This window comes from Euprymna scolopes, chromosome 16 (genome assembly GCF_053919585.1).
Source record: "Euprymna scolopes isolate OS-2025 chromosome 16, ASM5391958v1, whole genome shotgun sequence".
Lineage (NCBI taxonomy): Eukaryota > Metazoa > Mollusca > Cephalopoda > Sepiida > Sepiolidae > Euprymna > Euprymna scolopes.
The window spans coordinates 41,396,735-41,410,600 of record NC_136497.1 but is presented as its reverse complement, the minus strand read 5'-3'; the positions used below and the strand labels follow the sequence as shown (position 1 = coordinate 41,410,600).

The 13,866-nt window shown below is 33.0% G+C and overlaps 1 protein-coding gene across 6 annotated transcripts in view; it reads left to right on the top strand.

Annotated features, from left to right (window-relative positions):
• LOC145295925 (uncharacterized) overlaps positions 1-13,866 on the top strand; it is a 425,549-nt gene that overhangs the window by 384,672 nt on the left and 27,011 nt on the right. For all 6 annotated transcript variants that reach the window (XM_080141748.1, XM_080141743.1, XM_080141742.1 and 3 more), the window contains 4 exons: positions 2,170-2,326; positions 3,973-4,077; positions 6,832-6,963; positions 10,087-10,419. In XM_080141748.1, coding sequence (XP_079997874.1) covers positions 2,170-2,326; positions 3,973-4,077; positions 6,832-6,963; positions 10,087-10,419 — 727 coding nt within the window. The remainder of the gene's footprint in view (positions 1-2,169; positions 2,327-3,972; positions 4,078-6,831; positions 6,964-10,086; positions 10,420-13,866) is intronic.

The following is a 13,866-nucleotide window of genomic DNA, read 5'->3' as shown; positions in this document are numbered from 1 at the left end:
GAAATCACGCTTCTCACTCAAAAAATTGCAAAATATACAAGAGAAAGAACTCCTGACAATCAAATAGCAAAAAAAAAAAACAGAAGCTTCCAAGAAGCCCGTAAAAATGTAACAAATTACACCAAAAACATATATATAACAATAACCCAACAAGCAAACAAAATACGCAACTACATAAACACTACTACATTCTTTCATTATGTTTGGGATATAAACTCCAAACATAACGGAAGAACTAAAAAAACATACTCAAAGAATTGAAATCCTTTTTATCCAAACTTAAAATAAATCTTAACAGCCAAATAAAAATCAGAAATGAACCACCTAGCATAAATGGAGACAAAACAAAGGAAATCGAAAATTCTCAGCAAAATCGGAGAATCAGCCACTACAGAAACTATACACTCCCTCCAAAAACATAACAAATCCATTGAAGTTAGATCCCAAAAACCTTATACAAGTGAATATAAATATCCTACAGTGAAATTGCAGAGGTGCAAAACCAAATTATTAAAAAATTAAACATATGATAGCCAAATACAACCCCAGTATAATTGGCCTCCAGAAAACCCTGCTAAAATAAACGGACAATATCACCCTCAATGGATACCACATCTACAAACAAATAGATCAGAAAGAGATAACCGATCAATTGGTCGCACCACAATTATGATATAAAACCAGATACCACATATGAAATTACAACTCCAAACAAACTTCTAAGCAATAGCAATTAAAGCTTCACTCCACCGACAAACAGCTATCTGTTTAATCTACATTCCACCTAAATACAAACCGAAATTGAAGCTCTGATAACACAACTCCCCACTTCTTTCATTTTAATGGGGAACTTCAATGCTCACAGCAAAATGTGGGGATGGGAAAAAAAATAAACAAACTGGGAAAATTATTGAATAACTACTGGACTAATCTGAAATATGTATACTCGATGATAAAACACACATACCTTTACCAAGGCACAGGAACGACATCAGTTATTGACCTAACCCTATGCTCTCCTACAACATTTATGGACTTACAATGAGTGATACATAATGATCAGTGTGGCAGTGATCACTTTCCAATTTTTTCTCAAACTCGGGAACCTGCAACAGAATAAACCAATAAAACCGAAATGGCAAATCCATAAAGTTAACTGAAGTTAAGGCTAGAGGGGATTACTTTCGAAAATATTGGCGAAAAAAGCGGTCCCACCCTGTAGAAAAGTGCCCAGTTAAGGGTGAAGGAATTAATGTTTTAGCCAATTTTTCGATATTTGTTGTCCAAAGGGTCGGTCTTCAAAACAATACTGATTTTGTGAAAATCCGTCGCCTCCTTTGAGAGTTTTGGGCAGACATACATATATTTAAACAGGTGAGATTTGTGTGTGTGTGTGTGTGTGTGAGAGAGAGAGAGAAAAATGCTTTTTTTTTTAAGAAACGTTGTTTAGACTTGAAAATATTATTGCATAAAAATAGGTACAATTTAAGAACATAGCACTAGTTAGCTAAGACTATAGTAAAGAATAAATTGTTTTATGAAGCATTGTTGAATTTAAAAGCGTAGAAGCCATCACAATGAAATGTAAAATATAATCTCATAGTTTCGAGAATATAATCCGCTACGCCTTCTAAGTTTTTGTATTTTCACATTATTTCCAGATTTCTTTATCACTAGCCATACGTGATGCTCAAATATCACAATTTGAGGATATCACCCCTTTATGCAGCGTTTCTATTTCTTTAGCTCTGGCTAGTGTTATCTCATTCAGTTTTTCTTGCAACACTATATTTCCATTGTTATAGACTTCTATATGTTATGATGTGTATATATATATATATATATATATATATATATAATAAAAATTACAACTAAATTTACCAAAATGATCCAAGATAGTAAAACTAAAGTATATTATAAATATTAAAGAATTAATATTTATAAAGTAATCTCAAACAGATAAAACCAAATAGGAGATACAACTTATAATATTTAAGTGTTTCCTTTTCAGATTAAATGTTTTTAACTCTTTTTCAAAGTGTTTTTTAACATGTTTATTAACTATTTGCTCATATATATATATATATATATATATATATATATATATATATATATAAACACAATTCTTAAAATAAATTATATAACGCTCTTATTTTCCCTTTTGAAAAGGGTGACAGTGGCGGTGCATTATGGTGCAAAGATGAGCACGAAATTGCCAAGTTGGTAGGCATTACCAGTTTTGTGCCGCGCATCTGTGATGCAAAGGAGAGACCCGGAGTTTTTACTGACGTCAAACTGTTTCTCGCATGGATTGAACAAAAGACAAGTAAGTATCATCATTATACATGACGCTCACTGTATCTTGTATATCAATCGACAGAGACAGATTATCAATAAGAAAATATGCTTGTAGAAAGTTTGTTAAAGGTGAATTAAGGACAGATTACTTTGACATGATTTATAAACTTTATTTCACGTTTTATTCAACTAAAAACTTCAGAAAGAAGCAATTAACTGTTCGTTTTTCGATCGCAAGTAAAGACGAGCAAAATATATTGTACGCGTGTTGGAGTTATATATATATATATATATATATATATGTTAATCCTATAACTTTTTTTATGCATTGATATTCATATAAAACCCTTTTTCCTCTTTATTTAAAAAGAAAATACAACTTTATTATACATGGGTCGTGGAATTGCATTCACTAGCAAAAGATCTAGCTTATTTACATATTCTTTGAAGCATTAATTTTAATTAATTCCCTATTAGTTTTTTCGGTTTTCTTATGGCATGATTATCTTTAGTTAACTATCACATATAATTATATTAATGCTGATATTCTACATGACTTATACATGCGTAATATTTGCATAAAAAGCTAAATAGTAAATACAAACCTCTTTCTCTCTCTTTCTCTCTCTCTCTCTCTCTCTCTCTCTTATATATAATTTATGCGTATATATATTTCAAAAAAATTTGCCGACCAAACTCCTGTCAGTTTTTGGTCTACAGACATGAAACTTAATATATAAGGTAATCGAACACAAGTAAAACTTTAGATTTTGGTTTTAGCCGGGGATTATTTGTGCAAAAGTGAAAATTAAAAAAATTGGATTTGCCAGGTGAAGGTCGAACGACGGCAATATGAATATGCATGCGTACCGTAGTAGCTATTGGTTCATGTTTTAATTTTTAGCCTTGCAACAAACATGTCTCCATAGCTCAGGCATTAACGCCAAAGGAAAAAGTAAAACGTAAGCTAAACGTCGTGGTTTCAATTCTCGGTAATAGCTTAGGAGTCTTTTTTTCTTTTTTTTTATAAACTTTTTAAATTATTACTACATATAATATAATATGAAATCTGCATTAATCAAAATATTATATTTAAGTGTATTTAACGACTGGGCAACGCCGAGCGGCCTGCTAATACATATGTCGTATTCCTGTTTGTTCAGTATACGTCATGTATGTTATAGTAGATATATATGTGCATTGTAAGTCATAGCAAAAGTCGGAGGGGGGGGCAAAAATGAAAGTAAGAATTCCCGAGCAACATGGGGTATATATATATATATATATATATATATATATAATTTTTACTTCCATTTTTGACCTCCCCATCTCTGTTTAAAATTCTTTAAAGTGACGTCATCATGTATATCATGTGTTATGACGTGCCCTATACTGTTAACAACTAGGAATACGACATTATATATATTAGCTGCCCCCCCCCTAACTGAATCTTCCACCCCGGCTCATATAACCAGATGTCTTCGCTAAGTATAAATACCGCATTTTAACATTACGATACAATTTTCTCTTGAGGTTGTTCAATGTCTCTTTTAACAGAGGAGAAACATTATACATTATAACTATCTTTATAAACGAAGTTTTCTTCATTTAAGGGAGCCAATAATCATTCAATATATTCTAGATATATGTTCTAGAAATGTTTCCTTTTTTCAGAGTGTCACTTTAAATGTCGGGATAATTCCTGCTTGTTTGATCGAGACCTCTTATGTGATCGGAACCGTGATTGTCCTGATGGAAGTGATGAAACCGTATTGTGCAGTAAGTATTATATTTTTTTTTTTCTTTTTTTATAATGAAAGCGAGGGTGAATGAGTCCTATAACAGAACGCGATGTTCGCATGATTCGGCAGAGGAAAATAAGATATTCGAACAGTGCCCCAATGATAATGGACATCAAGACCAGTAGAAACAATGGCGTCTTGTGATGTTTTTATTTTAAACATCCAGGGGAGGCAAGGTTTATGCCTAGGTATGCAAATAATTCATTTTGCATGATTAGTGATAAAACCTTTTGACAAGGGAATTGCCACTTATCAAGGCTCGAATGCAACTTGAAGATAAGGGTTAATGGGCGTAAGGTTGTCAATGAGACAATATCATAACGATTGGTAGTGGTGGAAATTGGGTGGAATTTGATTATTTAAAGGGACTGCTCAACACTAACAACTTGTTTACATTAGGCTTGAAGACAACCATGCTTAGCTGGAAAGCAGGCCCACTGTACAAAGTTCCACAGGCAGGCAGTTCAAGGAAAGAAACTTTGTTCATGGAATTTGTGCTTAGATTTAGGCACAGATAATGAAATGGCTGGGGATAAAAAAATTACCATTTCGGATGATTATTTTACTGTTAAAACAAGTTACAAAGTGCCTTTTATGGTTGATGCATGTTTTTAGGGTTAGGGAGAGATTGCTTTTTAAGTCGAGATTTTTTTTCTTAATATTCCAATAAAACTTTAAAAGAGCATTTGAGTTATTTTTATTTCGTGTGACCTTAATTTTCAACTTTTGCATTGCTCTTTACATTTCCACCCTTTTCACTGTGATTACAACTTACAGGGACTTATGTTTAGGGTAACTTGTTACTCTTAAATGGAGTCAGCACCGCCACCCCTTGTTTTTGTCCTGTCAATAAGCAAGAAAATAAACCCCTGGATCATCATCGACAGACTTTGAATTTGATGGGTTTTTATCTGAGTGCTTGGATTAATTGGTTGCTTTAAATAAACAAAGATAGTACAACAAGACTTATACACACACATGTATGTATGTATGTATGAGACGTCTCGTGCGGCTTCACCAGATGTGCCTACGGTGAATCTTAGGTGTGGGTTGGCAAATCTGTCAGTGATGTAGAGGTGCTTGAATGGACCCAATGTCTAAGCGATGAAGCTCACATTATCAAACATAGACTGAGATGGAGTGGACATGTGGTGAGGATGTTAGACAGTCGACTTCCCAAACAACCCCTTTATGGCGAGATCGCCGAGGGAAGATGTCTGGCTCAAAAGTCTAAAAATAAGATTTAAAGATTGTTTGAGGTCCACCTTGAAAAAAATGCGAGATGGATGAAAGAACCTGGGAGAGTCTTGCTGTGGAGAGTGGAGAAGGACGTTGCGGGGAGGTGGGGGCAAGTTTGAGGAAGATCGAGCCCAGTATGAGCGGCTGAAACGTGATATCCGGAAAGGGAGGGTGAAAGGAGCAATGGATAGGTGGGGGCGCCAAATTGGTCTGGAGTGTGAGGTGTACGGAAGTTTGTTTGAGCAGAGCTGGGCTGATGAGCCACCAGAGAACTCATCGGCGTAGTGGGCCACAAAGCAGTCTTGAGTTGCCAGATCTAACTTGTGTCAACTGCGGGCAGACCTACAAAACAGCAGGTGGTTTGAAGCAGCATTTGATTATACACAGAAGTGACCATCAAGAACGTGCTGTAAAAGAATGCCAGAGTTTGGCAGGGCTTAAAAACCACGTTCATGCGGCCAGTCACTGAATGTTTTTGTGTTTCTGTATATCAAGTAATTGCAATGTTCGAAAACGAATTTACTGCTATGTGTGTGTGTGTGTATATATATATATATATATATATATATATATATGTGTGTGTGTGGGTAGAAGTTCTATGTAATTCATAATTGCATTTGGGCATGTGGTCTGCACTGAGAATTGAATTTTCAGAAGAGTAACTTAAAACTTGAATTTTACTGAGTATTTTATCCGTGGCGTAACAGTTAAAGTACTTCATCATATCGTATGAATCTGAATATTTTATTGTTGTCATTGGTTTCCCCAATATTTTTCTAGTCTTTCTTTCTAGAAAGACATTAGGGATTATGGGAGGAACCACGTGAAGTTTGCCAACATTCTAAATGAAAGTGATTTTTTGTGGAACAAACTGAATTCAGGTTTGACAGTCAGTTGCATTAACCACTAGACTGCCATCACCTCCTAAACTACTTGGTAAAATTCAGGTGTAATTTTAAATTCTTCTGAACGTTGAAGGTTCAATTCTTAGTACAGGTCACACCCAAAACACAATTTCAAATTATTAAGGACTTCTATCCAGTCATAGTTGATAGAAAGAGTATGTTACCCACATTGTTTAAATAAAGGGTTCTGTTCTAAATTCTGCAGATTCCCGAGTTCGATAAGATAGACTTGAAGAAGTTCAGAGGTTATATCGGCTGAAACATTGTGAAAATGACTAGATGGGAACAATAGTTCAAAGAATCCAAATCCGAATGATCAGTCAAAATTTTCAAATTCAAAACCGTGCACTTATGTGTTAGGGAAACCTTTTCATAGGAAATGAGATCTCTAATAGTTTAAGGTACTATCTGATCCTTCCAATATTCAATATGGTTCTCCTTCTGACACTTAAGTTTGCGTCTTGACCTTGGCCCTGTGTATACTCTTTGCAGCTAACATTTCAACCAAGGAGAGATAACCTATATATATATATTTTTTTTTTTTATATAAGCGATTGTTTCCTATTATGTTATTTTTATTTTTTCAGCTACTACCGTGAGTTGCAATTTCAATGATAAATTCTTGTGTGGCTACAAAATGGCCAACTGGACATGGAGTGAGGCTTACATTCTTGATGATGGTTTGCCTAAATTTGACCACACACATGGAGGACCTCCAGGTAATATCATACTTTGATTAGCAAACTTTTTTTTTTATCAAGTCAGTACTTAATGCCAAAAGCCACTTGCAGATAAGGGTTAATGAGATGAATAGATTGACAGAAAAATAATAATTAATATTATGAGTTATTGGTTATAATTTGAGCGAAGTCTTTTTTTAATCACATTTCCATCAGAATGAATGGAAATACTTTCCTTTTTCTTTAAGGTAAATCTTTACAGGCAATGGTAAATGTATTATTTTGTGAGAACGATCCTAGGGTAAACAAGGCAGACCTTCACTTTAAGAAAATGATGCTTTGTTTTGTTTTTTGTTTACATAGGCATCACCACTTATCAAGGCCAAGAGGCCACTCGAGGATAAGGGTTAAAGAGTGTACAGTAGAAACTGGACAATATAGTAACCATTAGTAATGGGGATTCGGTAAATTTGTTAACTTATATGGAACGGCTCATCAAAAACTTGTTTACGTTAGACTTGAAGACAACCATATTGTAGTCAGCTGGAAAGCAGAAAAACCGAAGATAATTCCATAGGCGTGCAGTTCTAAGATGTTTGCTCATGGAATCTACGTTTAGGTTTAGGCACAGATAAAGAGTGGGGGAAATTAGTGATAGTATTTTCTGCTAGACAGGTGTTTCTTGTGAAAGATTGGCGAGGGGGGACCATAGAATGGAGCTCAGCCGAGCACTTGCCATGAAAATAACGATAAAGCAAACTCGCAACATCTCTTCTGTGAGGAAGATGTTGCAGGGAAGTTGTTAAGGAATTCTGTATGATGAGATTCTGCCAGTCACTAGACCATCCTGAAAAATATTTCTCATAATTGGATGAATTAAAGGCAGCAAAACAATAAAAATAAATGCCCACGGTTGACCGACAGGAACGGTGTTTTATTCCTTCACGATACTGCCAGACCACATGTTTCTTTGACAATCTGACAACAATTATTGAAACTTAGCTCCGTTTATCCCATTCTCTTTATTCACAAGGTATTGTGCTTTCATATTACCTTTTTATTCAGATCTTTGTAGAAGATATGTTGCATATGTTTCACTAATCCTATGAGATATAACCATTAGCACATCTGCGGTAAATCTTACAGAAAAGACGTTGCAAGCCTATCTTTGTTTTATCGTTATTTCCATGCCAGGTGCTCGTCTGAACTCCAATCTCTAGTCCCCTCTCACCAATATTTTACGAAAAACACCCATCTAGCTGAATCCACTGTGAAAAACTTTCCCCACTCTCTATCTATGCCTAAATCAACATATAGATTCCATGAACAAAGCTTCTTTCTTAGAACTGCACGCCTGTGGAACTCTGTTCCGTCTGTCTACTTCCCACTTGACTACAACTTGGATGTCTTCAAGTCCAACGTAAACAAATTCCTGATGAACCGCCCCCTTAAGTAACTTTATTAAATCTCTACACTAACATACTGTACTTACAATAACCCTTATCCCTGAGTGGCTTCCGGGCCTTGATAAGTGGTGACCACCTTGTAAAAAAAAAAAATAAATAAAAATAAAAATAATTTCAATAGTAAAATCTTCAATTCTGTGGATGACATTACAAAAAAAAGGGGAAAAAAACGAGTTTTTGCCATGAAATTACAGCAATTCTCAGGAACTGGAATTTTAAAGATAGGGAAAAGTTGTGCAACAATAGTTTGTATGTAATTAAATATTTAATAGCACACACACACACACACACACACACGCACAATATATATATATATATATATATATATATATATATATATATATATATATGCTATGAGAATAGCAACAAAATGGAAGTTTGTAGTATTAACACAGCATTGTTGGAGAAGGAATCAAAGCAAATAATGTTATATCCCTGCCAAAGAAAAACAAAGCACATCTGCAGTATGAATATCTAATATTAGTTATTTGAAATAATTGTACTTCAAAACTTATTGGTACTGATGATACAGGTGTGTAGCATATGATGCAAGGCCATATAAGATTCATAAAAATAAATTCAAAATTATAAATGTATGGACTGTCTGAAGTGAGGAATATCTTGAAATTGATGTAATTTGTTGCTTGATTCTTAGCGTTGATCAGTTGCCCATAATGGGATAATAATAAAGACATATACAGAAAACAAAATATATAAAATATCAGTATTGGCTAAAACAATTGTACGCTTGTATAGTAAACTGAACTTTTTTTTCGTGTGCGAACATTGAGTGTCTGTTTCCAGTAATGCGGTATAATATTTCAAAAGTATATTGACTTTTAAAATTCAGCACAAACTTTTGGACAATGATACAATTGAGCACTCTATTGGATTTCTTACCATCCAAATTAATTAAAAAATTAACACACACACACAATATATATATATATATATATATATATATATATATTTTTTTTTTTTTAATTATATAAATTAAAATTTGCAATAAATTTATTGTTTGACAAGAATACAAAAAATTAAAGTTTTTAATCCATTGATTTCCAAGGAATGGTTCATCTCACCAGAGGAAATGTTTTTTGCAAAACAAATGTAGGTAATTATAAATTTTGCTAATTAGCACATAAATTAAATTTAAAATGATTGCATGAAAAGGATGGTTGAATGAATATACTTAAAATCTATAGTTCTCTTGGTTACTTTATACGAGTGCTCAATGCTGATGATACAGCTTGCATAGGTCTAAACCTGTTGACATTGTCAATGCATGCTCCAAAGGAATCACATGTAGTCATGCGCTGTTGACAGCATTCCACCAAGCAAAAGTGAATTGAAACGACGTCCACCAAAGAAAGAACTTTCATGTGAATATCAAATTCATAAGCGGTCGTCAGCTACTTGATATTTCCTCGTCAGAGAAGATGTTAGTTTTTGCAGTTCTTGCAGGGAGGTGTCTATGCACTCTTGCATACAACGCCTAGTATTTTGAAATGGTCACATATCTGGTACTGTCCAGACTCAATGTTTCTTAACTTTGATGTAATGAGTACTGGTGCATCAACGTGTCCATGCGTTTTAGGCCTACATAAGCTTTATTTCTAATATTGAGCACTTGCCTCTAAAACAACTATTAAACTATGCACATTAAATTTTTATGTCCATGTTTTCTTTTTGTCAGGCCGTTATATCTTTGGCAAAGATGAAAAAGGTTTTCTACAAACACCCGTGTTCACAGTTACAGAGCCACACTGTGTACGTTTCTATTACCAAGCCCTGAAGGCCCAACACGCCAACCTGGATGTTTACTTGCTGGAGGTGTTCAACAAGACCAATCGTCCTGTTCTGCTATGGTCTCTGCCAAATGATATCGTGATTGACACCTGGAAGATGGCGCTAATTACAATTAACATCACTGGAACTTTTCGCATTGAATTTATATTGAGGAATTCCCAACACAGTAGCGCTAGCTTGGACGATATCCACATTTCTCCAGGCATCTGCTCTGAAAATAGTAAGTTGTCACCTTTATTTTAGATGCGTCTATGATGGTGAAAAAGCAGGTAAATGGTATCCATTTTTCCATTATAATTAAAGTCGGTTGTGATAACTTCATACGATGCTGTATAAGATGACACAGGCATAGAAATGCTTTTTCCTTTGGGTTGGGCTGAAAATGAGTTATAAATATCTAAAGAGTTTATCTTTACAAACACTGCCACATGTGTTGATAAATTTATGTTGAGAGATGCTTAAATTTTAGCCATTTTAAAAATTAAAACTTTAGCTCATGGGATTTTATGAAGAAATTTAAATTCAGAAAATCTTACTTGATTGATGTCTAATGACTAAAGATCAAATATTTGAATTTCCTATTTGATAAGTTGCACACACATTATTATGCTCCCTAAAATTCTTTTAAAATTTTCTCAGAAAAACTGAACTTTGGGAATATTTATTCATTTATCTAATCCCTATTAAAATTTCGTAAGAATCGGAGGTGTCTTAATTTTGATAGGCTTCCACACCCTCCTCTTTGTTCTCTTGGCATAAAATCAAACTAAATATATCCCACATTACTGTCACTTACACCAAGCAACTGCGATCCAAGATAGTGACTAGTTGATGAATCCTATACACAAGCACATTTAACAGAGAATCAGCAACTATGTCCCAGAGCCTAGATGGAGTCCGAACACGGTACCCGCGTAATAATAATAAAGGGTTGGGTTCGAGACTCCTAACAAACGATTCCCCAGTTTGATACAAAACACCTGATGAAGGCCGAAGGGCAAAACGGCCGAAACGCTGTAACTACAACAACCAAGATGAGGAAGTCAGTCCGACAATCTCAATCAATGAAAACACCTCATCTCAAAAATACAGACAATTACTAAGCACATTTAACTTTTGACATTTGCTTTTCTATTTTATATTTAATTCTATCATCATTCAATCTTTTTTTTTCTCTTCTTCACTCACTTTTTCTCTTTTCTTCTTCTTCCATTTTTTTTAATTACACTTTGTCTCGGCAGCCAAGATAACGCATATCTTATTTTTCTTTTAATATTATTTGAATTCTTTCCCCTTTTCCTTGTACATATTTGTCATTTATTCTACGGATTTATTCTGGATTATTTTGGACCATCTTCCAATTACGCGATTTCCTTGGATTTTACTTGTGTGAATGGAAATTTAACTTTCTTGGATTTATATTTTTGGATTTTACCGTCATTGGATACTTTACCTTTCACCAGACTATCCATTCACGTGAAATCAACTTTTTCTTCACCCTATTCCCTATGCTTCACTTTTTGTTATCAAGTAAGATCTTTGACTTACTTGCAGTTTCATCAAATACTTTTGCATGCAAAATCCGATCCCGCATTTTGCTAATTCCTATCCTCTGATGAGAAGAAAAGTATTTCTTCGAAACTCCACGGATTAAGGACTATCCACTTATTTAGTGTTTCCTTTTCAAATTAAATATGTTAACTCTTTTTGAAAGTGTTTTTTAACATGTTTTATTAACTATTTGCTCATTATATATATATATATATATATATAATTTAGTAATTTAAATTTTATGTGAAATGTTTAAATTTTAAATCTAGAATTTTTATTATATGCAAGACAAAATTATAATTTTCTATGTTTATTGCATTTAGCAAATTAGGTATAAACTATCATAATATTTACTAACATTTTCTCCTCTGAGGAGATGGGTAGACATCGAAAACTTATAGGTTTAGGAGATATACTTATTGAAATGTATTCTTTGTCTTGTATTTAATAAAAATACTAGATTTGAAATTTAACCGTTTCACATAATAAAATTTAAATTAATAAATTATGATTTATTTGCTCTAGCTGGTATATTGTACAATTTTTATTAAGCTGGGATTGTCTTTATAAAATATTACAACCAATAATATTTTGTAAAACCAATAATCACTGGATTTCCATAACAGTAGATCTATTACATTACATTATTCTGAAGAGTGTATGTGTATATATATATATATATATATACGTGTGTGTGTGTATATATATATATATATATATATATATATATATATATATATAATGAATAAATGACAATTCTTTAATTCAGTTGACACTTACAATTCTTCACAGTATATAAGCAAATTATAAGGTATTCGCACCTTCTCTTCCCATTATCGGATTTTTTAATCATGTCCAAACGCATTTTATTTCCTTTTGGTGGATTGATTGTTGCTATTTCGTCTGAGTTAAGGGCAAAATAGATTCACTGATTGATATAATAACTGAATGATTTTGTGCTACGAAACAGATACTGTCAAGAATTGTTAACTGAATTAAAGGAATAAATTGTAAGATGGTCAATATCATTAAATTTGGAATATAGACTTTTGTCATTTATTATATTCTCTGTAATTATGTTGATCTTCTTAAATAAGGATTGGTATATATAAAAAGGAAATATAAGTGAATAAAGAATATTTCCACAGAAATATATATATATTAGCAGGCTGCCCGTCATTATCCAGTTATAAAATGCGCTTAAATATATTTTAATTTATGCAGATTTTGTATTTATTATGGAGCCAATTTTCTACTCATTACTATATTGTACCTAATATATAGTAGTGATTTCAAGGTAAAAAATGACTTGGATGCCATTAACTAGAATCTAAATCAAAACATTTAGCTTTCCAGTGTTATTCACTACCATATGACCTAAGGACAGACGGATATAAAAACTTAATACAGTTATTTTTTTTATTTTATGCATGCATAGAGAAACACTGTAAATCGATTGCCGCCTATTCCAATTTTTCAATTTTGACTCCTTGCCAGGTATTTTTAGCGGCTAAAAATAAAATCAAATTTGTTCCACAGGTCTGAATCCCATATTTATAAAATTTCAAGTCTGTAGAGCAAAAATTGTCAGTAGTTTATTAGATCGTTTCACACACAAACACAAGGTCACTTATGTAATTAGTATTGGGACGATTAATCAGAATCGGAAAAATCGGAACATTTGGAGTATCAAAATCGCAAAAATTTTAGCCTATTTTCCGACGCCTGAAACAATTTCTTTTTTTTTTTTATTTTATTTTGTTTAAAACAAAATCTTCCACTACTAGTAGTAATAAATATTTAAAACTTGCAGCTGTAGATCATCCGCACAAGTGTGAGAAAATATTTGCACATTTACGTTTCTGTTTTTACGATAATCTGAAAAAATGACGATTTCATCGTTAAATATTAAAAGGTTTATAAAGAATCGGAATATGTAATTGTATCAGAATCGGGGAAAAATATTGGAATCGTCCCATCACTAATATATATATCCAACGACTTTTATGTTACAGAAGTTTCTTATTTTTCTTAATTTCTAAAGTATGCAAATTTTATATTTCACATTTATCTTATCTAAGTTTCCTCAAAATATGGTAGACATCTTTATAGCAAT